The sequence below is a fragment of the Engraulis encrasicolus genome, chromosome 10 (assembly GCF_034702125.1).
Source record: "Engraulis encrasicolus isolate BLACKSEA-1 chromosome 10, IST_EnEncr_1.0, whole genome shotgun sequence".
Taxonomy (NCBI): Eukaryota; Metazoa; Chordata; class Actinopteri; order Clupeiformes; family Engraulidae; genus Engraulis; species Engraulis encrasicolus.
Genome location: NC_085866.1, coordinates 53,158,173 through 53,183,850, shown reverse-complemented (window position 1 = coordinate 53,183,850; position 25,678 = coordinate 53,158,173). Strand labels below are relative to the sequence as shown.

The window sequence follows — 25,678 nt, the reverse complement described above, 5'->3', positions numbered from 1 at the left end:
CAATAGGCTGTCCACCGGACACGAAGTTACTGGCTCCAATATTTCAGCGTCCCGCTTGATTCTGTACTGACACTTTTAAGTTTACGTAGCACAATCAAATGAATAGGCTATGTCTAAATTATAGGCTCTAGTCAATGTGCCTAGTTTCACGTGTTCTTGGCATCAATCTGCACAATAGGCCTATGCGGCATAACTTTTCGAGGGCTACATTTAGACCGGGTAAAGTATCGAGCATGGTCTGTCCCTTCAATAATATTAAGAGTGTCCCGTAACAACTCGGTCTCGGCCCCCGCCGCAAGTAGCCTATCCTCCACCACGAAGGTCCTCTGATGTTGTGACCGTTTTAGGATATTTTCATATAATACAGAAATAAGAGCGTGCGCGCGCGCCTCTGACTGTATCTAGACACGGAGGGAGAATGGCTCCAATATTTATATTCAGCGCCCAGTTTAATTCTGCACTGACACTTTTAAATGTTATGCCCAGATATTCTTTTAACTTGATGGATATCCTGATATTATGTTTCACTAATGTAAGGAGTAAAACTCAGAAACTTCCCGGGTGCTAGCTACATTTAGACTGGGTAAACTCGTGACTTTAATGCCTTCCGAAACGGGCTATTCCAGTGTCTATTTTATACTAGGCCTATAGCCTAGCCTTGTGCAAAACTTTTTATTTAACATTGCGAATGGGCAGGATGATTTGCTTAGACACGCACGTGCTTCAGAGCAGCTAGAACTGTGCAAGGTGACTGCTGCAGTTTTCAGCTCAGTCCTCCTGGATAATAAACACAAAATAATGCCGACGAGAAAGTAACGCCGTTATCTTTTGATGAATTCCCTTTGGGTGCCCGGTTGAGACAGTTTAATTTTCACACCCAAATCAATTCGGTTTTAAGTTATAATTTCATTGTATACTTTTTTATTATTATTTTGATGTCACAGGGTCTATTCCTTTGATTGGGAGATCAAGGAACTTTCTGGTGTCGCCGAAACGGCGATGTGCGGTGGGCTCTTTACGCACGGCACCTATGTCCCTCCTTCAGTCAGACTCAAATCGGACCGAAATCAAGTAGCTGAGGTTAAACTGTCGTAAATACACGACCGAACGCGAGTAGCTGAGGTAAAATAGACGTAAATACTCGGGCGGATATCCGGGCACTCACATCCAGCCGCCTACTTACATTGGGTTGCTACACAGCCAACTCAGCTTGATGAGTCTGACGTTTCCTCCCTTTCCGGCGCTACTAGATGACGTCGATTGTTGACTAAAAATAAGTAGGCCTGAGTTTTTAAGGTTTTCTAGTGTTTTCATTTTGTGTGATATGACATACAATTTTATATGTAGTATATTTTTTTATAATGTTTTGCATAAAACAAAGCATGGCAAAATATGAGCATGCTAAACTCATGATAGGCTAGGCCTAGGCCTATGTGTCAAAGGTGAGTAGGCCTATTTTCTGTTCTTTCATGTTTCTCATGTTTCTCATAATTCCCAGCCAGGGTCAACATTTTTGACCTCTTTTCCCTCCCCATCTTCCCCTAGCCCACCCTTTCCCTGTCCCACTTATGGTAACATTGAAACCACTGACATAACTTTTACTTTGTCATCTTGGTGTGTAGCTTCAGAAGTCAGTTTCAAACATATCTGAGTGTAAAGCAAGGAGGAATGGACCTGGACTTTCGGTCCTCTCCCTTTTCTCCATCCAACAGAGACGCTGCCAATCCCTATCGGATGGTCAGGTCAGTCAGGTGCATCGACCTGCTTAACAAGATTAACTTACGCTTTCATTCTGGAATGTTTGGAATTCATGGAATATTAAAGGTTCTCTTTCTGGTGCACTGGTTCATTTGCCAAGCCCTAAACGGCATGTCCTCCTGAGGGTTACAACCTGATCCACAGGTTTAAAATCATTCATGCCCTTTATTCATTGACTGCAAGACATCACACATTCATTGTCACTTCACATCAACGTCTTGTAGGCCTACTAATACATACAGTACAAAAGCCACCACTGTGTCAAAGAAAACTACTAGGATAGGATGTGTAACCTGTAATGGCAAAGAACTTTCCAAAACAAGATACTGACTCATACTTACAGTAACTTAACAGAGGCAATAACTAGCCCTAGCTCAGAAACATTAAGACATACTGAACACAGCAATCACATAATTCAAGGCAGGTTCAAATCCTTACTTTGATCTTTCCTGATTAAAACTATAAATGTGCATTTCGTAAAAGTTTAAACTCAAAAAAGTATTCCATCCAAAAAGTAAATTTAAAAAAGAGGCAAAAATCGAAAGAAGTGATTTGGTATCAAAGTCAACAGGAACCGAGACCAATACAGAGACAGGTACATGCAGACACAGTTCAGGCCCCTTTTCAAGGGCACGCTGGGCTGCACCGGCTGGGAATCAGCGTAGTCTGTCATCTGTGGGTCTTCGTTTACAGTTCGTCCTTCATGGATGTGTGCTGCTGCCGCATCAGTTGACAGTCAGTCTGTGAAGACCCCAGTTCATCCAGGTCACGCTATCCAAAAGAGATCAGCTGCAAGCAACCGGGTCTCTTTTTTGGAGCTTGAAAACATTTTGTTTGTGAGTTCTGGTCTGCCGTTAGGAACTAGGGGTTTTATCTCTGTGAATTGGAAGTGGATCTGTAGTGTAGACCATAAAAGCTCCAAAAAGAAGCCTAATTGCTTACAACTTAGCTCGTTTGGATTGGTTGACAGGTGTGAGTATCTCTGTCTCTCTGTCTCTCTGTCTCTCTCTGTCTCTCTCTCTCTCTCTCTCTCTCTCTCTCTCTCTCTACTTTGCCTTTTTGGACAGAGGGTTGAGCCAGGAGAAAGAGAAGCTGAGGCGAGGAGGAGGAGGAGGGTCAGCACTGATGGGAAGACCGGGTTGTTCCTGCATCGGGTATGCTGGTGTCAGAGACTGCACAGACAGAAAAGAGGAAGCAGGTTTAAATGTGCATGCACATGTCTATAGTGAAACTACTCAAACTCGTGTGTGTGTGCAAAAAGCACATGACCAGACCACAGAAACTGTTTTAAGCATGCGACGGTATGAATGCATCCATGGAAAAACACTGTCTAGCAGCATGAGGACTTATGTATATAGGTCGACCTGTCATCTTCTGCTGACAAACAAATGTGTCAAGACCCAATTTACAGTACAGTACAGTGGTGCAACGAAACTGACTTAGAATGTTAGAAATAATTTATGTAAAAGAAAAGTCTTCACCCACTACATTGGCCCTATATTATTCCTAGCTTTGCTCACATGCAAATGCAGACTTCACACAGCCTTGATTGCAACATGTGCTGTCTATGTCTGCTATACTGCCCTGCCCCACTGCCCTGCCTACTGTCAGCCTACGTGTCCAGCCAGAGAGGGGTGTCAGGCCTGGGCTCAGACAGAGACTCAAGGGCTGCTGCCTCAATGCTCTAATCCGCCCCTGTCCCTCTCCTGCCTTGCGCTCCCAGTGAGCAGGGCTGGCCCTAAAAGGAGGGAGGGAACAGACATTGAGTATCTTTATCTGCTGCTTGTTTTTTTTTCTTCTTCTTCTAATGCCCTCCATCCTTCCTATTCTTCCTGTTTCTCTCTCCATAAGCACATGATCCATTAGTCAAGCAATCTGTTGGATAGCGGTTTGTTTTTAAGACAATATGGGGTGATGGTATCATTTGATCTTTGTGGGGGAGGACTACACCTCTTAAGTTCATCACCCTGTCTCCTTTTTTTCTGCTGAATAATTGTAACAGTGATCCATCCACTGTGTCTGCCAAGACCTTCCTGCAAATTAAAATGAATTCAAGTGGCTGAGGACCCAAAACAACTTTTTCGAAAAACACAAAGACCGGAAGTGTCTTGGGCAAAATAATTTCCATGCTAAGCATTCCCTATTGTGACGACGAGCAACACATGCAGCGGGCAGCCAGCGGGAGGCCAAGGCAAAACTCACAACCAGAATTCATTCAGACATGGAAACACTAATTAACTCATTGAGTGCCAGCCATTTTCAAATTCAGACCGGGGTTTGCCAACTTTTATTCAACATTTGACTGTTTTTTAAGAGCCATAAAAAATGAGTTTTTTGTCCATGTGAACAAACATACCAGATCAACTGTTAGGCCCCACCCCCCATAAAAAACGCAATTGGCTTGATATCAAGTCTTTGGCACTGTGCCATACATTCTGAAAAGGCGCGTTTTCAAGTCCATGGCACTCAAAGAGCTACCAGACGCCTTGCTCATAAGCCATTGTCTTCTGAGGGGCTTCAAACATCAAGACGGCTTAAAGCCTTCTCTATTTGGTTTATTCTTCCGTCATACTCTGAATTGCAATGGCCCACAAAACATACAGCCATGAAGTCAGGCAAGAACTTATCTCATTATTTTTGGGATGAAAGTAGCAATTGGTATTGCAACTTTCCATATCTAGGGGTTCTACTGTCAGCATACATACGTTTTGATCATATTCTGAAATGCTGTATTCTGCAATCCTGAAAGGTTAAAGAGTTCCACCAACATATACTGTAATGCTACATGACAACTACAAACTAATTAACTTAATGCAATGCATGCAATTTTGCCATCAACATTTGTATCATGCAACCAGACGACACATTTGAAAGAAATGTTCATATCAAATTGAGATGGGAGTCCAAGCTCTGCTTCCCAAAGCAGTTAAACTACCCGAATAGTAATGGATTCCCATGGCACACATACAGTTTTGTTTATCTGGCGCTGCAAAGGATCCTCAATATCTTAGGACGGTTGTTCTGCCAAGATAAAACAAAACATGCCATATAAAAGTGCTGACAAGTCCTTCTTTGAAGCTACCGGCCACCTGCCACACCGATGTCTTCTTTTGCACTAGCACTGCAGAAAAACACCATATCATCCACGTAAAGTAAAACCCATTCTCGGAGCAGTACCTGGAAAATTGTCTCTCTCTCTTCTCTGCTATGTGCAAAAGATGTATTGAATGGGGGCCCAGACCCGCGGTAGAATGACCATCAGAGCCAGGAAGTAAAAGAGGAAGGTGATGGCCTACGGAGAGAGATGGAGGTGATGGAAGCACATGGCAATGAGGTGGCAGAAATACTCACAGTGAAGTGAAGTGAAGTGAAGTCAGTCAGCACACAGCAACACAGTCATTACCCAACACAAGAGGGAACGACCATTAGTAGAAGGCTAAGATGTCATTTATACCTTGTGTCAGCATTTATACTTTGTTTCAAGCATTCAAGAGTCATACACAACCAATCCTTTTTTTGCTATCTACATACTTTAAAGTCTTGCCATTATAAAGGCTAAAGGGCTGCAAACCTTGAAGTGGTTATGCAAGGGCACCCATTACAAATGGTATCACTTAAAAGAACGGAATAGCGCAACATTCTACAGTTACGGACAAACCACTTATTATGAAAACAGATGATCAGGTCAGCGAGACCTTTCATCATTGCGAAATATAGTAATTTGGCACTGGTCTGTTTTCTCAGGGATAGGCACTGAAACACAAGGCCCTTCCCTCCACTAGGTGAAAAACACAAGACGATGAGTTGTGAAGAGTGCTGAGCAGGTGAGGGAGGCCAGGCCAGGAGAGACGTGCACAGCCATGATATGCAGGTGACTTGATGATGACACCAGCAGCAGCGGTGGCAGCACTAGCTATGGTGATGATGGTGATCGGCGATGGACAGGTGGTGATGGGACAGGTGACTGACAACAGGTGATCAGGTGATCAAACGATCAGGTGATCCATCGACCAGTCACGCCGGAATACGATGACCTATAACGAAGAACCTGGACGACAACGGAACTGACCTGTGGAGAGATGGCAACCGTACCAAGCCCCTGGTTGGCAGGGTGCTCTTTCCCATCTGGACGGCCATCGCCTGCCTGATGTCGGGGAGACAGATTGCCCTGGGGAGGAGTCTCGGAAGCTACCCTGGCGAACTGACTGGCAGGGATCTCTGGGGCCATGGGCATAAAACCACTTCCCATCCACGCAGGAAGTGGGAAGGACTGTTGGAACTGGGGCTGTGACTGTGGCTGTGGCTGCTGGGGGTGGAGGGAGGGTAAAGGGTCCCTTACTACCGGGGGAGGGAAGTCTGGCTGCGCCTGCTGCATGGGCTCGCTGGCGAGAGCCATGCAAGCAGGACTTGACACCTGCTGCCAGCTGCTGGGTTTGTACCAGCTGGGGTAAAGCATGGCATCCTGGCTAGCCTCTGCTGGAACGCCCTGGGCTCCCAAGTCACCTGCATCACGCTGCTCGTGCCAGCACACCTGCTTATCCTTGCGAGGTGGGTCAGAGGGGGGAGAAGCTGTCTTAGAGGTTATGACAGAATTGCTAGTAGAATGATGTAGTGTCACATAGCAAAACAAAATGATATTACGTATTATGACCATTATATTAAGTAAAACTTGTAGATGAGCAAGGGGATCAAAGCACATTAGTTAGATTTCAGGGGTGATTCAGTCTGGAGAGGGGGAAGAGAATGGTAATCAAACAACAAATGTAACCACCACAAAGTAACACGTTTTTTAAAAAAGTAGATGCTGTTTTTACCTGTTGTGCGCTTATCCCTTCATATTCATGTTTACAAAGCAGTTCTTCCATTTTGGGCTCTGCGCAACCCTCAGCCTGTCCCCTCACTGTCTCCCTATTCTCCTCCACAAAGTCCTTCACAGCCCAACTATTAGTCTTCGGCTCCAGCACTGGCTCTGGCTCGTCTGTCTCCTCAGGTGCAGGGGTTGCCTCATACTCTCGTTCAGGTTCCATTTCTGGTTCTGGTTCTGGTTCTGGTTCTAGTTCTAGTTCTAATTCTTCCTCAGGTTCTGGAATGGGTTCTGACTCCGCTTCTACTTCGGCTTCGTATTCCGCTTCCACTTCCTCTTCCGACTCTGGCTCCTCCTCCAGCTCTTCTGGAACCTCCTCCTCCTCCTCTTCCTCCTCCTCCTCCTCCTCCTCCTCCTCTTCCTCCTTCTCATTCTCCTCCGCCTCTTCCGCTGTGGGAGATTAAACAATATTGTACACAGGTGCAAACTCCAGATCATGCAAACACCAACAAGAAACAGTAGTCTATGCTTCCATTGTGCATTACAGTCATTAGCCTACTGAAATAAATATTCAATTCCTGTTTAGAAACAAGGCACTGAAGTCAAAGTTTACACAAAACATTATAGGGGTTATGAAACAAAATGTATGAACTATTATTTTATGAAAGAAACTCAGTGGTTTACCTTTGAGGAAATCAAGCTGGTAAAGGGCTCTCTCCTCTACGTTGAAGTTTACCTTGTAGTGGTCCATGTTCTCATAGCCAGGCTCCAGGGTTTCAATGACAAACGCACCTGCCGCCTCATTGACTCTGGGAGTTTGATAAGGAAAACACAAGGCTAATGAATATCCAGATATTTCCTCTCTAGCTCTACAGACAAAATAATACCAAACAAGGATCAACAAATATCTAATGAACACTTACTGTTCAATGAGTCCCTTTGCACTCTGTGTTGATGAAAAAAAAAGAAATTCAATATTGTCAAAATATAGCTACAACATTAGAACATTACGACATCAGGAACATTCTGCTTCAAAACACCACACACATAACTGGTACCCTTCTATCAGTGGGAGTACATTGTTTACTCATTGACAGTGATGCTTGGTTGGTACAAAGTCATTACTGGCTCTGTTTATAACAAAGTTATAATAGATGATTATGTCAAATCAACACTAACAACATACAGTATTTAGGCTTTATAATGCTCCTCTCAGAGGGCCTACCTGGACAAAGCCAGCCATTTTAAATCAACACTAGCTTCCAACATTATGCTGTATTAAGGAGTTACAGTCCTCTCCGAGGGCTACATAGTATCATTCAAATATGTCACTTGTCAACTCATTCACCAGGTGGCCATATTTCAAGAGTATACATTTGCCGTCTACAACTGACACACCCTATCGGTAACATGACTTAACTGATGGTAAGATTTAAGTGACAGATCTAGGAGGTCGAGGCAACTGCGTCAACATTACACGCAACGGGCATGCGTCCAACATTGCCGCCTGGTCAAACAGCGTTGAAAAATCATGCCAGGAGTAAGAGGCTGTACTGCAGAGGGAGTACTACCTGGACCAGCGCTTTTCAACCTTTTTTGAACAAACACCCCCTTGTCCTCTTTACAAGCTTCCCAACGCCCCTCGACCTCAGCTGTATCCTTCTCCACGCCCCACCCCCCCAAGGGCTCCCTCAATGCCCCCCTGTTGAGAAACACTGACCTGGACGAAGATGGACATGTCTGGCTCCTCCATGGTGCGCAGTGCCGTCTCCAACAGCTTCCTGTTGCTGTCCACTTGTTCCCTGTAGTTGCAGGCCACCGATCGCGTGTGATTGGTCTTCTCGTCCTGCTCGTATGTGATGCGCTGCACCATGATTTTGCGCCGCTCTTCCAAGATGGTGGAGAGGCGATCAAACTTCTCACACAGGGTTTGCTTCTGGGCCTTGCTATTGTCCTATACATTTATGGAGAATATATTATTAGGTGATTACAATTTGAAGCTGTTACTGCATATCACCCGCTTTCTTGTTTTACTAGCAATTGGCTGATGGTTGGTGGCTGAAGCTTACGCCCATGTCTGCTCAGTACAAAGCGATGGTGTATAATGGATTTGAACAAAGCCTACCTCTACACTCTGACAGGTATCCTCCAGCTCATTGATGACACCTTGGACTTGGTCATTTCTGGCCACGAGAGAGTCAATCCCATCATTGAGCTCGGTCTGAAAGAAAATTAATTTGAACATTAGTGCAAATTAGCTACTTTTTAAGATTGACCTCATTTTGGACAGTGGAGGTTGTAAAGGTGTACATCACAGTGTAACGGAGGCTAACTAGCAGAGTTGGCGTGGAACGTTGGTAAAACCTCCCTCCGATAGCCTCATACAGTCTCGTGCCGTTGGGCCGAGAGACTAGTCTCTTGGCCCAGCGGTATCGTACTGTGTCTCCCATTGCCGGACTGTTGTAGTTGACGAGGTTGCATGTTCGATCCAGAGGGGGGTGAACAGGTGCAAGATGACCTCCGTCACACTGTCACTGATTGTTTTCGAATTCACGTCCACAACCACAGTTATGCCAGCAAGATGAAACTTCCTTTGTTTGTTGACTTGTTTAACCGCTTGGCGGACCGGACACACTCCACACTCACCTTCTGCTGTTGGTAGACCTCAGGTAGAGGGGCTACCTGGCAGGACTTGTGGGCTCCGAACACCTTGCAAAGGGAACAGGTGGGCACGTTGCAGGTGATGCAGTAGATGTTCAACTTCTCACCCTCATGATCTTCACAGGTGATCGGCACTGGAACTTTTGGTGGAGGCCTAGAACTGAAGGGACATACAGTACAGTGTTGTAGGTACAGTAAGACAAAACAAACACCATAAAGGGTAGATATTGCCACCTTGTTAAATAAACTACCTAAGCTTGCTAAGGCAACAGAATCACCAAAGGTTTGTTTAAAATATTAGTGGAAAGCTTGTTGAGGATGCCTTGTGTGATAGCTGGAGTAGAATGTCATTCACAATAGTGACGCTAGCAGATCTCTCACCCATCACCACGCCCCTGTTTGTAACTCACCTGTCCGACTCATTACATTATATTACACTTAGCTGACACTTTTATCCAATTCGACGTTATTTTACAGGTTGTTGGTTACAGGCCCGGAGTAATGTGGTGGTAAGGTGCCTTGCTCAAGGGGCATAGACGGAGGTGTAGTGAGAGGGCAGGGCGGGATTTGAACCTGTAACCCTCTGATCTTAAGACCACGTCCCTAACCACGGCTGACTGGTGTTTGTAGCTCACCTGGCGGACTCCTGCTTGTAGACGTCGATGATGTTTTCCACCAGCAGGTTGCGCTGCAGGCCATAGACGCCATGCCGATCGAGAATAACCTCATGCCGACAGGACGGGCAGCGGAAGCGTCCACCCGAGCCCACCTGGAACAGAGACGGCTGCACGCACACACACACGCACACACACACACACACACACACACACACACACACACACACACACACACACACACACACAAAACACACACACACACACACACACACACACACACACACACACACACACACACACACAGACACACACACACACACACACACACACACACACACACACGCACACACACACAACTCTTAGCCAGCCTGTTTTTCCCACAGTGACAGCACCACCTCTTACTCAGCAAGCCTGCTCTCACTTCCAGCTCTGCTCTTTTAAACTTTCCTCTCTTCCCTGCCCCCCTCTCAACTATCTCACTCTTTTTGACTCTTTTAATATTCTCTTTCTCTTTCTCTCTCTCTCTCTCTCTCTCTCTCTCTCTCTCTCTCTCTCTCTCTCTCTCTCTCTCTCTCTCTCTCTCTCTCTCTCTCTCTCTCTCTCTCTCTCTCTCTCTCGGCGCGCTCGCTCTCCTCTTCCCTCTCACTACTCAGTGGATCATTTTTAGAAGTGATTATGACTAGGGAAAAGGGCTTCTATCTTTAAGGCAAGTTTTAAAATAATGAATGCTTATGAAGACATGACATGACAGGCATGCGTGCGAGTGTGTAAGTGAGTGAATGAAAATGAGTAATGGCTAAAATGAGACATGATACTCTTGAGAGGGATATTTCCATGTCTTACCTCTCTAGAGCATTGGCAGTCTACCTCTGCACCAGGGACTTTTTACACTTAAAATGTGGGAGTGTTTTTATTTATTTATGTTTATATTTAATTTACACAAGTGACCACTAGTCTGCGCTCATTTCAGCTTGGTTACCAAGGGAACTCATGACGTGTCATGACCCCCAACCCTACCCCACCCTCTCTTCCTGCCCCTCCCCCTCCCATGAGTCTTATGCTGTTTTACCCCCACCCCTCCAACATTTGCCCCACTTTGCCCCACTCGTGCCATTTATACACATTGCACATTAACAGGAGCTTCCGTCAACATCAGAGGGTGCCACAGAGGCATCATCAAAGGACTGAACTGTGGTGGAAACTTAGAGTTGGAAGACTTTCACCTGCCCCACAGTCTCCTCCCTGAGCCATGGTATGGGGCAGAGGAGAAGGCAGGGAGGCAGTCTGGGGAACCAAGAACCATGCAGACAGTCACCCCAGCAGGGAGAGAGGGAGACGGGCGGATGAAAGCTGAGAAAGACACTCGTCTCGTCTCTGGAAATAGTTGCAGTCTTTAATAGAGCGCAGCTGCCTCTGCGTTTTGGGCCATTTGGGGGTGCACATAGTGTTCTGGGGGCCCTCTCGGAACCGACCGACCAAGCGACCAACCCTCGCGGGTGCAAATTAAGCGCAATTTAGGCTCTCAGAGGGCACCTTAACAGCCCACACAGGAGTGAGTTCTCCATTAGCAACCCCCACCACCACCAGACACACACACACACACACACACACACACACACACACACACACACACACACACACACACACACACACACACACACACAGACACAGACAGACACACACATACACACACAGACACAGACACACACACACACACACACACACACACACACACACACACACACACACACACACGCACACACACACACACACACACACACACACACACACACACACACACACACACACACACACACACACACACACACACACTAAAGGAAAAAGTCTTCTATCAGCAGTACAGACGGTCCCACCTCCTAAGAGCTAGGCGGTTCACAACACGTCCCCACACATAGACATGCACACACACCCAGGAGAATGTCTTCCATCAGCAAGGCCATACAGGAGGCATCGTAAGCAGAACTGCAATAGGTCCCTGTCCTGTCCACAACTACTCATCCACTTAATAATAAGCCGTGCAGTTGCTGCTGTCTGTGCATGGCTCATGCCCCCATCGACCACACTAATGTGTGCGTGTGTGTGTGTGTGTGTGTACCTCTGTGCGTACACGTGTGTGTGTTCTCCAGATTTGTTTCTTTTCGATATTAAATCATGCAAAATATGAAATAAATGTGTTTGAAGTAATGTGGAATCAAATTAAGTAATCTGTGTTTGTGTGTGCAGGGCCGCTGACAGCCTCATCCAGGCCTGAGACCAAATCCTGTGTGTGTGTGTGTGTGTGTGTGTGTGTGTGTGTGTGTGTGTGTGTGTGTGTGTGTGTGTGTGTGTGTGTGTGTGTGTGTGTGTGTGTGTGTGTGTGTGTGTGTGTGTGTGTGTGTGTGTGTGCGCGCGTGAGAGAGAGAGAGAGAGAGAGAGAGAAATATGCAGAATGTGTGTGTGTGTGTGTGTATGTGTACAAGTGTAAGTGTATGTGTATGTCCAACGACGACTCTCAAAGGGTCAGAGGTGATCCTCATGGGAGTCCGATTTCACGACTCACGTGCCAACTTTTTCCATGAAACGTATAGCAGCAGCAGGCAGCACCAACTCTGTAAGTTAGCAACAAACAGCCTGTGCCCGGCTCGGGTTCCTATTTGCTTTCATGTTTATCTGTCTGCTCGCAGTAGCAAGCAGTCGCGTAGTCACAGGTTTGATTAGGCAAGACCTGATCATCAATGCACAAACAACAAAACTGTATCATATGAAGTGGCAGGGCACACAGATAAATGGGTTTTTGTATTTACTATTCCACTGCAAATGCACATGCAGGAACAAGGTGGCAGGGAAATGCAGAAGCATGCTGATTGACACAAACAGGACAAATGACAAATATGTACTCACACAAATATTGACTCCATCAAGTTGTTATTATCCCTTCTATCTCCCATTTAATTTTTAAATTTTGTTTTTATGGCATGATTTTATGGCATGATTGCAAGTGTTGCACCGATACCGATACCAGGGGATCGGCACTAAAATGGTGGTATCGGTATCAGCGAGTACCAACAAATAGGGCACCGATACCATTTACAGGTGCTTGTATGACACTTAAACAGCCTTGAAATTAGTTATTTCATAGAGGTATAGAGGTATTTAGAAAGTATAAAAAGTTTTGCTGGATTCACTCTGTATTAGCCTTTTTCCTGTTTCACAAAGGTAAGCAGCAGCCTGACAAAGCCATGCAATGATTTTACATCCAAGTAGTATGCCCTACAGCCCTTCATATATATACATTTCAAATAGGGTCTTATCGGTATCGGTATGGTATTGGTATCGGCCGATACTGCACAGCCAGGTATCGAGTATCAGTATCGGGGCCAAAAAATGGTATCGGTGCAACACTAATGATTGCACTGTTTACTGAAAAAGTGGAGCATGGAATAGCTTTTTTGCACCTCATGGGGGGGGCACATTTGGGCTTGCATGCCCACCCACAGGGACCCCGGTTCGAATCCGGCTTGGGTCCATTCCCGACCCTGCCCCATCTCTCTCTCCCAGTCAATTCCTGTCTACTCTCACACTGCCCTATGATAATAAAGGCGAAAAAGCCCCCCCCCCCCAAAATACTTAGTATAATGGTGACATCTAATTTGCACCTCATCAGCCAATCAGAAAAGAGAATTAAATTTTTATGGAAGATATGTAAATGTATTTACTGTTGCTGCAGCACAGTCATAGGTTAATTTGGAAGGACACGACTGACTTCCAAATAGCTCTGCCTTGAACGAGGTGCCAAAGCACACAGATAAATGGCTTTCATCTATGTACCCCTCCCAGCAGCTCACAGTTGCCAAGGGCATGTTCACTTGACTCACCTCTGTCGTGCTTAGCTAACGACAATACATAAAGTTGGTCCCCTGGTGGTCGTTACTCCAGGGGACCAATGTATGTATTTGACATTTGGCTGAAGTCACGGATTGCACGGTAAACACTTAGCAACAAGGGAACTACTCATTCGTCTGCCCAACCTCCATTATTTTATTTATTCCAGTTATTATTTTACTGTTTGCACTAGACAGGGAACAAATCAGAGGCAACAGATGTGGTAGTTAGGTGAAAGGATAAATGTGCATGTGTTTGATATTTGGAAGGGCAGTCATGGGTTAGCGTTAGGACGTTAGGGCGTCAGACATGGTTGCCGGTTCGACTCCCGACCCGCCAGTTGGAGTTAAAGTTTTCAAATAGGGCTTTCACTTCACTTTCACATATTTTCCACAAGACAAGGATCCCTTACTGTACAGACAGACATCTTGTAACAGAATTATTCATCCTTCTACGCAGGGTTCCCAACCAGGGGTACGTGCACCACCAGGGGTACGGGATCACACATCATATATGGAAAAAGTGTAATGATAACAAAAGTTTGGAGTATAGCTACATTGACATAGAGGGAGAGGTGTAGAGTGAATTAGGGGGTACTGGTACTAATGGCATGGCAAAAGGCTGAGGGTGTATGCAAGCAAGACAAATGAGGTTGGGAAACATTGTTGTGCACCACCTACAGTGTCTCCACGGAGTCCTATCTAACCCACCTATCCTATCCACTCTGACTCTTTTAACCCACCTCCTATTTTAGATTAGATAATTTTTATTAGTACCCAAAGGTAGATTTGGTTTGCAGATAAGGGATCTCCACTCATACAAGACAAAACATCTTAAATATTTAGGACACACATATACAAGCTTTCCACACTGGACACGTAGTCAATACCAAAAAGTTGTGCATCCGATTGAGGGAACATGTAGTTGTCACATAGTATAATCCACCTCCTCTCCCGTTGACTGCTCTGACTGACCTGCTACCCATTGTTATCATTTCACTGTTTGCTTTGGTCACAGAAGATATCAAGTAGCCTAGAACGGATGTGGTAAGTGGGTTAAGGGATCAATGTGTTCAGCATTTTCCAGAAGCCTTGGATTGCATACACTGCCGTGGATTGCATACCGAGACACTTACAGTGCAACAGGGGAATTGAGTCATCTGAACTCTCCTTCCCAGTTATAGTTTGTCTGTTTGCACAGAAACAAACATGCGTTTAATATTTGCCACCACATATCCCATTCACAGACACATGGCAACAAGGGAACAGACCCCGGGGCCGGTTCTACTCTGTTTGGTGTCCCAGGTGAGCAACCCCCCTTACATTGTATGCATTTAGAAATTGGCATCTGCAAACATAGCGTCAACCATCTGATCGAGTGCAGCTGATTTCGCTGCACGTTCTAGTTCTGTGGGACAAGACACTTGGTGCCCTGTCTCTCTATGCCCACTGCACCGGCCCTGATGGACCCATTCATTTATGAGTGACCTCCTCTCCACACTGGCCTCTCTGATTGATAGACATCCTATTCAGAGTTGTTATCCAGATATTATTGTTATTATACGACTGTGCACTGAGCACAGAACAAATCACAAACAGTGCATGTGGGAGAGGTGAAGAGTTCACTGTTTGACATTTGCCACCAGCCACTCAGTGGAGACAATGATTTGTGGATCACACATCCAGCCACATATCCACAGATAGACGGTTTAAAAGAGACACTTGGTGACAGAGGAAGCGTCACCAGTCCGCCCAGTCTGATCTCACAGAATTATGTGGAATGCACAGACCTTTGGGACACAAAATCTGTGAATCTAACACTGTGCGGTTCATTTCGTCAAAAGCCTGTACTATGGACACAGAAGTACGTTCTATATTCTCTATATCATAAGTCTATCATTAGAAGATTGCTTCCAAATTCTATAGTAAACAAAAGAATGCTATAGCAATTTAAGTTCTGCCCTGACCAAAACAATCCCCAATCCTAACCTCACAATGAGGAATGTTTTTTTACATAAAAAAATTGAAATGAGAAAAATCCTGAGACAACCCAAGTAAAAAAAAAAGTGTACTTAATATATACTTAATAAGTATGTATTTTTGTATTTAAAATATACTTCAAAAGTGTGTATTTAAAGAATGTTATTTTGGGACAACTTATAGTATACTTAAATGTACTTGAAATATAATTAAGTAGAGCTTAAACACATTTTAAGTTGACTTTTTTGTACTAAAATTAAACTTTGTATAAGTGTACTTAATATACTAAAAATATATTTAACTTTAAGTACATTATAAGTATACTAACCAAATCACTTTAAAATGTGTTTAATGTGAACTTTAGCATGCGGATAAGTGCATTTTAAGTACATTAGAAATCTACTTCAATGTCATGAGAAAGTACTTTATAGTATGCTGCAGAAGTACATACTTAAGTTGTGTTATTTTGGGACAACTTATAGTATATTTAAATACACTTGAAATATAATTAAGTAGAGCTTAATCACATTTTAAGTTGACTTTTTTGTACTAAAATCAAACTTTGTACAAGTGTACTTAATATACTAAAATCATACTTAACTTAAGTACATTTCAAACATACTTACTAATTCACTTTAAAATATGTTTAGTTTGTACTTTAGCATGCAGTTTAGTGTATTTTAAGTATACTACAAATCTATTTCAAGGTCACAAGAAAGTACTTTATAGCATGCTGCAGAAGTATATACTTAAGTTGTGTTATTTTGGGACAACTTATAGTGCACTTAAATACACTTGAAGTATGATTAAGTAGAGCTTAAACACATTTTAAGTTTACTTTTTTTGTACTAAAATCAAACTTTGTACAAGTGCACTTAATGTACTAAAGCATACTTTACTTTAAGTACATTTCAAATATATTCACAAAAATCGCTTTAAGTACATTTTAAGTGTATTGACTCTAAATGTATTTTAAGTATACTACAAGTAGATTTTACTTTAAGCACATTTCAAATATATTTATTTTAAGTACACTTTAAATATATTTCAAAAGTATATGAAAAAAAACATTAATGTAATCTCTAATTGCTCATTTCCATTGTACATTGTCTTGTTCACAACCATCAGCCATTCACATGAACCTTCCTTTCAGACAACAACCACTACCTCAACCAGGATTTGAACCCTCAACTCACTGAACCACAGACCTGCACTCTAACCACTAGACCACAACTACCTGTTCTTCAACAGGCACAATTACGTTCTTGAAGTAATAGTCTTGAGTAGTACACTTTAAGTATACTTTTATATATTTAATAATAATAATACTTAGAAATCATTGGTGGTGGTATGCTTTTATCGAATTAAAGACACTTTTACATGTTTAATTTGTGCACCAAAAAGTACACTTAAAGTGCACTTAATACACTAATAACACAACTTAAGTACAGACTTCAGTATTGTGCTTAAAAGTTTAATAGGTAAGGCCTTACATGCCTTTTTAAGATCTGTTTGTGCTCTTCAATATGGTGTTTTTACCATGAAAATACATTAACAAAATTGAAGGTGGAAGGTTATTTAATGTTACAAAGCATAATGAATATATTCATATTTATAAATAAGCCTAGGTTAAAATACACTAAAATGATGGTTGAAAAAAGTACCCAGGTGAAAAAAAGTGTACTTAATATACTTAATAAGTATGTATTTTTGTATTTAAAATATACTTCAAAAGTGTGTATTTAAAGAATGTTATTTTGGGACAACTTATAGTATACTTAAATACACTTGAACTATGATTAAGTAGAGCTTTAACACATTTTAAGCTGACTTTTTGGTACTAAAATCAATCTTTGCAGAAGTGTACTTAATATACTAAAATCATACTTAACTGTAAGTACATTTTAAATATACTTACTAATTAACTTTAAAAGATGTTTAATTTGTACTTTAACATGTGGTTAAGTGTAACTATTTGAAATATGCTACAAATCTATTTCAAGGTCATAAGAAAGCACTTTATAGCATGCTGCAGAAGTACATACTTAAGTTGTGTTATTTTGGGACAACTTATAGTATACTTAAATACACTTAAAATATAATTAAGTAGAGCTTCAACACATTTCAAGTTGACTTTTTGGTACTAAAATCAAACTTTGTACAAGTGTACTTAATATACTAAAATCATACTTAACTTAAAGTACATTTCAAATATTCTTTCTAATACCAAACTTTAGCACATTACTTTTAAAATACAAATACACTTAAAATACACTTAAAATATACTACACGAATAGTATGTTTTCAAATACCACACTTAAGCACATTACTTTAAAAATACAAATGTACTTAAAATAGACTTTAAATAGAATATACTAATAGTATATTTAACAATACCACACTTTAGCACATTACTTTAAAAATACAAATGTATTTACAATACATTTAAATACAATACACTAATAGTGTATTTTATAATACTATACTTTAACACATTACTTTTAAAATACAAATGTACTTAAAATAGACTTAAAATTGAATATACTAATAGTATATTTAACAGTACCACACTTAAGCACATTACTTTAAAAATACAAATGTACTTACAATACATTTAAATACAATACACTAATAGTGTATTTTATAATACTACACTTAAGTACATCACTTTTAAAATACAAAGATACTTAAAATACACTTAAAATATAATACACTAATAGTATACTTTATAATGCTACACTTTAGCACATTACTTTTAAAATACAAATGTACTTAAAATACATTTAAATAGAATATACTAATAGTATATTTCATAATACTACACTTAAGTACATGACTTTTAAAATACAAAGATACTTAAAATACACTTAAAATATAATACACTAACAGTATACTGTATAATGCTACACTTTAGCACATTACTTTTAAAATATAAATGTACTTAAATTAGACTTAAAATACAATATACTAATAGTATATTTGACAATACTACACTTTAGCACATTATTTTAAAAATACAAATGTACTTACAATACATTTAAATACAATACACTAATAGTGTATTTTATAATACTACATTTAAGTACATAACTTTTAAAATACAAAGATACTTAAAATACACTTAAAATATAATACACTAATAGTACACTGTATAATGCTACACTTTAGCACATTACTTTTAAAATACAAATGTACTTAAAATAGACTTAAAATACAATATACTAATAGTATATTTGACAATACTACACTTTAGCACATTACTTTTAAAATACAAATGTACTTACAATACATTTAAATACAATACACTAATAGTGTATTTTATAATACTACACTTAAGTATATAACTTTTAAAATACAAAGATACTTAAAATACACTTAAAGTATAATACACTAATAGTATACTTTATAATGCTACACTTTAGCACATTACTTTTAAAATACAAATATACTTGAAATACACTTAAAATATAATACACTAATAGTATATTTTACAATGCTACACTTAGCACATTACTTTTAAAATACAAATATACTTAAAATACATTTAAAATACAATACACTAACAGTATATTTTATAAAACTATATTTAAGTACATAACTTTAATAATACAAATGATTTAAAATATATTTAAAATACACTAAACTATAAGTATATTTTTAAATACCATACTTAAGTACTGTACTTGATAAATAGAGTGTACTTAAAATATACTTTCAGAAAATTAAATATACTTAAAGTACACTTAAGTACACATTTTTTTGACCTGGGAACACAAGACTGTCGGAACATAGAACTCCATCATGACAGCATTCTACAGAGGAACCATCAAGAGCATCCTGATCAGCTGTGTGACACAGTGTGGGGAGGAGGTTGCACAGAGCAAAACAGGAAGACACTCCAGCGCATTGTGAACACAGCATAGAAGATCATTGGAGCGCCACTCCCTCCCTGCAGGACATTTACACCACCCGCCCCACCCGAAAAGCACTGATGATCACCAAGGACATAAGTCACCCTGCACACAAACTGTTCAGTCTCCTGCCCTCTGGAAAGAGGTATAGGTGCCTCCGCTCCCATACCACCAGACCTTCATACACCAAGCAATCAGGATGCTGAACTCTTAACCCGCCCTCCTATCACTGATAGCCCCCCCTCAACACTGAATTGTGATTGCACATTCTACTTGCACTAACTAAAAAAAAAAACATACACACACACACACACACACACACACACACACACACAGCACTGAACTAACTCAAAAGCACACACAAACATGCACACACATGTTGCTGCTGCTTCATGCCTGTTACTTAATGACTGTACTGGAAAACTAGCCACCAACTATAGTTGTAAATATTGCACATTACAATTGCTTACTTTATATGTATTATTATTTCACAATGCTACTATCACCATATCAGAATCGTCACAATAGGACATAACTGAAAATGCACAACAATATCTCTTCTTAATACATGGTATGTCTGCTGTTGCCCAGTCTTGCACTTTATATGTCTGTAAGGGTATTGTATAGGTACTCTAGGTGTAATGCATGTGTACTGTCTACATGTATGTCTAATTGCCTAAGTCCACACCTAAAGTCTATCTCAATGTCTGCATGAGAAGTAAGAAACGGAATTTCAATTCTTTGTATGACCAGTGCATGTAAAGAAATTGACAATAAAACCGACTTGACTTGACAACTAAAACAGACTGGAAGAAGTGCTGCCTCTGCCAGAAAGATACAAAAGAGGAGTTGAAGGCTCCCCCTACCCATTACAGCTGTAGTTCTGATGGCTATTCCATGTTAGCCACAAACATACCACAATTTCAAGAGATCAACCTGCTGCCTATCAGGTTAGATATATAAAGATTGGGTGGAGGAGGTGGTATTGCAGTGTTGCAGTCAGCAATTTTGCAATTCTCCAGGATGCAGGATTAGAGATGATGTGGATCGAATTCGGCCATGGTCATTCCATCAGGTGGCTGCCAATTCATGACATGGTGTTGAATCTTGGGCCAGAGAAATCCAAAAGCATGATGTCCTTCCATTCTTTCACTGGCTGTGATGTTGTATCAGCTTTCCATAGCAAAGGCAAGAAAACAGCATGGCAAACATGGGACGTCTGCCCTGAAGTGACTCATGTCTTCAAAAAGCTCAGTTCATACCCAGAAGTAATTGAAGATACTGACCTGAAGCTTCTTGAGAGGTTTGTCATCAATATTTATGACAAGAACAGCACAACAGACAAGGTTGATGAGGACTTGTTTGCTCGGAAACAAAGATCCTATGATGCCATTCCACCGACAAGTGCATCCCTTGTCCATCATGTTAAACGGTCCGCTGCCAAACTGCCTGTATATGGGGCCGGGATACTGTGTGCAAAATGCAAATTGAAAGCCCTGCCAACTGGGGGTGGCAAAAAGATGGTGAGGCCTGGAAAGTTCTCTGGTCAAAGCTTCCTACAATTGTATAGAGTTGCCAGCAACTGACAAAATGTGGATGCAAGACTGACTGCCGAGGAAGATGCAAATGCTATTTCTTTAGCCTCAACTGTACACAGTTATGTTCCTGCAAATGTGAGGACTAAAAATAACTAATCCAACATCATGTGCATCAGAGAGGTTTCCCAAACAACAAACATGTAATCATTATAGGCCTACTTCTGTTTTTGTAATATTTACAATCATTCAGTGAGTGTTAGTTTATTTATATGTAATTATGAAAATACTATAATTGTCAATATTTTTTTGAGTGTATCATTGAATTTTCCATGCTCAACATAATATATTTCCATACAAAGATATTCAAAATATGATCAGTCTATCAAAATATACATAAAAGCCATTTAAAAGTAGTTCAATTGGCGGCCATCTTGGAAAATGGCCGCCATTTTGTTTTTTCACCTGGATAGCGACCTTTTCTAAAATGGTAGGGTCTGAAGCACCTCTGAACCAAATTTGATGCTTGTATCACCAAGTGAAAGATTGTTTGAGGTAATTGCTGCACTATTTGGGAATATAGAGAAAGTACTTCCGTGAGTCCAATTCTTCCGTGACCGTAACACAGAATTTTGGCAAAATTCATGAAACTGACGCAGATTTCGTGTCCCAGAGGTCCATGTCCATTCCACAGAATTCTATGAGATCATGTTGCTCCGTCTGACCTCCTCACCTAATTCCTCTTCTCGGACTGAACTCCTGTCCTCAGTTATTATTTCCCTGTTTGTACTGGACACAAAACAAATCAGACAGTGAATGTGGTAGAGGTGGCTCAAGGGACCAGAGTGTGTTTGATATTTGGCACAAGATGCGGATTCCATACATACAGTAAGCTTGGGACTGTTCATGAGTCCATGAGTCCATGAGTGACCTTCTCTCCCAAACCAACTGACCTCCTGTCCTCAGTTATTATCTCTCTGTTTGTGCTTAGCACAGAACAAATCGAGAGACGACAAATGTGCTTTGTCAGCTATATATATAGTACACAAAATGGCCCAGCACAGCACAGCACTGCGGGGCCCATAGATATGCAGCCTGTGGCCTACTTTACTTCTTTAGCCATTTCTGATCCAGGCACCTGTTGGGGATTTGTGGAGTGCTCCACAACATGTGCGTTGAGATACTTTGATGCCATGGAAAGCTTGCCCTCCAACCCTGTCTGCTGCTCTATCTGTCTGTCTGTTAGTAGGCTATGCGTGTAAATTCAGTTTCAGATATGCCAACCTGCAGACAGTCATTTCAGAGAGGTCAACCATGCCAACACACAGGGCTGGACTATGATCGCAAAATGGCCCGGCAATTTGAAATAGACTGGCCACTAATACAGTCACAGGCCACTTCCATACTATATCTTGAGTGTCTGTATTGATGATGGACCAATGGGCCTTCCTTCCTCCCTCAGGGCCAATCTCCAGCAAATCAACAACAACATTGGCCCAGATCAGGACTGTCGGCCTACCGGGAAAATGCCCTGTATGCCAGATTACCAGTCCAGGCCTGCCAACACAGCAGCTGCTGCCCCCAGACCACACAAAGGAAATATTGTTTGTAAAGAAAGGTATACTTAGATAAGAGGGAGATGTTAGACAGAGGTTGACTTGTCTGTAAAAGTCCTCAGGACGATCACTCTGTATGTCACTCTCACACTGTCTCCCAGTCAGTACACCTGTCATTTATTTTTCGCTAAAAAAGTCTTTGTAATTAAAAAAAAAACAACAAGTAGGCATCTTCCCCTTTCATCTGTGAAAGTGTTTTGCCTAATGTGTCCTCTCAAAAAGTCTAGAAGTACCATGAGGACAAGAACTGAGGAAATTGTTTGTGCTTCAGTGCTTTCGTAGATTGGCATAATCTGTGAGCAGTGCAGGTGATTTAGCATTGCTTGCAGGCATCCAGGAGTTGTTTTTTTCCCCCAAATGCAGGAGACGCATGAAGGCCACATCAGTGATGGGATGTCTACAGATTGTAGATGGTGTGCCAAACCATGCTGATTTGTGCACAAATACTTCTCTGTCCATGGACAAGTTTACACATTATACCAAAATGTTTAAGTTGACGTATCAATTTGAGGGAAATACATAATTGCCATTTTGCACACCTCAAGCTGGGTGGAATGTTGGAAATTACCCTTTCAGGACACAGATCAGGAAATTATTCAAATCCCACACACTGGGCATTTCGCAGTAAAAACAATGCCTGATAGATCTACAGGTAAGACCAACATTTTGCACCTAATAATTAGGTTATGTTTCTATACAAATATACTACATTTTCTTATTATAATATTGTATAATATTATTGTACAATATTAAGATGATGATTATTATTATGTTTAGGTAGCCTATAGGATTTCACTGGAAATCTTTCTCCACATGTTCCACTAAGAGAGAGCAGTGTTTATTAACACCCTGTCTGCTCGCCGGCACCAAGACACAAGTAAACACTCAAATCAGTAAACATCATTACCTACTCATGCTGCAAGAAGTGTGTGTGTGTGTGTGTGTGTGTGTGTGTGTGTGTGTGTGTGTGTGTGTGTGTGTGTGTGTGTGTGTGTGTGTGTGTGTGTGTGTGTGTGTGTGTGTGTGTGTGTGTGTGTGTGTGTGTGTGTGTGTGTGTGTGTGAGTGTGCATGTGTGTGTGTATTTGTGTTTTTGCCCTGACTGTATGGTGCTATAGTATGTCTTAGCACATTAGAGGTATGGCACATACAGTGGGTCAGATGTCAATGGCTGCCAGTCACAAAGACATACATCAGTGTCTTGATGTTTTCAGCTTTAAAAGTGTTTTGTAATGGCTTACAGTTAATAAAGATTAACTGCTGAGATCTCTTACATGTAGCGCATCCAGCTTCTTCCTGTGAAGCTGCCCACAGATGGACCGCCAAACTGTACCCACACACCGGAATAGCTTTTATGATTTGGCTTCGAATAATGAACAATTATGTCACAGAGCCAGATCACATTGACAATCACACTCACGGGTGTCCACTTACAAAGCCGCCGACTATTTTGAGATTTAAGAGTTCTCGGGACAGTCGGCCACACATTGATTTACAGACCCCACTCCCACAGCTTTCTACGCACGACCAGCATCTGACTGTAGTTAGTGATTAATGGTCATGTATTACACAACTGGAAACCTCCTTAAAATGTCTTGTTCAAATCTCTATAATGTTTATATATCTCTGCTGCAGAACAGAAACCTGCTGTGTTGACCAGCTTAAAGTTGGCCTATTGATACAATAACCATGACTTCCTACGTTTTAATATTCCATGTACAATAAATGATTGCTTGATTGATTGATTAACCCTTAGCACAGAGCCTATGTTATAACCTTACTGTCACCAAAATTGTTATGGCTGTCTTAATCTGTCTCTGCACTGTCATAGCAATGTTGTAATAATGTAGTTGAATATTTTCAGCAAATAGTGAATAGGCCCGGCGGCGACCCCTTCTGCAATGAGAGGCTATTAGATTGCTTAATTGATCAATGAATTGATCGACTGACGAACTCACCTGGTAGAGCTCATTGGCGCACTTGCGGCACAGGTTGTGCTGGCAGGGCAGGATGACCACAGGCTTGGTGAAGACGTCCAGGCAGATGGGGCACATGAGCTGCTTCTCCAGGGTGCTGAGGTCGGGGCGCTCCCCGCCGCGCTCCCCACCGCGCTGGTAGTGGCTCAGCTCCAGCGGCAGAGACATCCTCACGCCCTCAGCAGTCACTCTTAAACAGTCACTGCAAGCTATACACTACTATGCTATGGGCCTGTTAAAACACGCAGACACCATGCGCTATTATGCCACACAAGGTGTGATCAGCAGACGATTGAGGGAAGACCACCTCACACTGAATCAGCTCAGTCACCTCAGACAAGACTGAGCCTACAGTTGCCCCTCAGCCCAGTCTACCACAGTACAGTGTAAATCTGCTGGCGACCAAGACTAGACCTCCAGCCAAACCAGACCACAGCTACACCACGGTTAAGCCAAGACAACACCAGGACCAACCTCCATCCACCTCAACTCTACTCTATGCTATGCCAAACTACAAATGGCCATCAGGGAGTCACACGGCCAGCCTCCTCAACTCATCGCCAGTTACAACACAGACGATCCACAAGTAAACAAGACTGGAGCAATGAGGGGTGCAAGGGTGCACCCAGACTGACAGAGAGAAGAGAGAGAGAAGAGAGAGGGAGAGAGAAAGAAAGAGAGAAGGAAGAATCCACTGGAGTGTTAACTTGAGTTATCCCCTATACTGCCACCGGTTTCGCGTCACTTTTCTTCCGTCCTCTCTTCTACCTCTCTCTTTCCCTGTCTTGCTTTTCGTCTCCTCTCTTTTTCCCTCCTCCCTTCCCTTCTCTTCTCATCTCTTCTCCTCTCTCGAGGGACAGCAAAGTGCAGTTGGCCTGAGTTTCAACAACCCTCTGTCACCCGTTTCCCAACGAGAGACTGCTGTGTGTGTGTATGTGTGT

General features: G+C 41.9%; 1 protein-coding gene across 2 annotated transcripts; it reads right to left on the bottom strand.

Moving 5' to 3' along the window:
* Window positions 1-1,903: 1,903 nt before the first annotated feature.
* Window positions 1,904-25,678, bottom strand: trim101 (tripartite motif containing 101). Of its 2 annotated transcripts, XM_063209323.1 has the most exons (10): window positions 24,720-25,673; window positions 9,859-10,007; window positions 9,209-9,383; window positions 8,688-8,783; window positions 8,283-8,516; window positions 7,486-7,508; window positions 7,247-7,371; window positions 6,573-7,012; window positions 4,936-5,050; window positions 1,904-2,930 (listed from the first exon to the last, which is right to left on the bottom strand). In XM_063209323.1, exons 1-9 carry the CDS (start codon window positions 24,903-24,905, stop codon window positions 4,964-4,966), a joined length of 1,515 nt encoding a protein of 504 aa, XP_063065393.1. In that variant the 5' UTR covers window positions 24,906-25,673; the 3' UTR covers window positions 1,904-2,930; window positions 4,936-4,963. The 2 variants fall into 2 exon arrangements, with proteins under 2 accessions (XP_063065393.1, XP_063065392.1); XM_063209322.1 differs by lacking the exon at window positions 1,904-2,930 and having other exon boundaries at window positions 4,957-6,298; window positions 24,720-25,678.

Coding starts and splice junctions, on each gene's coding strand:
- trim101 (XM_063209322.1), bottom strand. CDS start 24,905: ATGTCTCTGCCGCTGGAGCTGAGCCACTACCAGCGCGGTGGGGAGCGC. Junction 9,384..9,858: donor TACAAGCAGGAGTCCGCCAG/GTGAGCTACAAA, acceptor ATGTCCCTTCAG/TTCTAGGCCTCCACCAAAAG. Junction 8,784..9,208: donor AGGTCTACCAACAGCAGAAG/GTGAGTGTGGAG, acceptor ATTTTCTTTCAG/ACCGAGCTCAATGATGGGAT.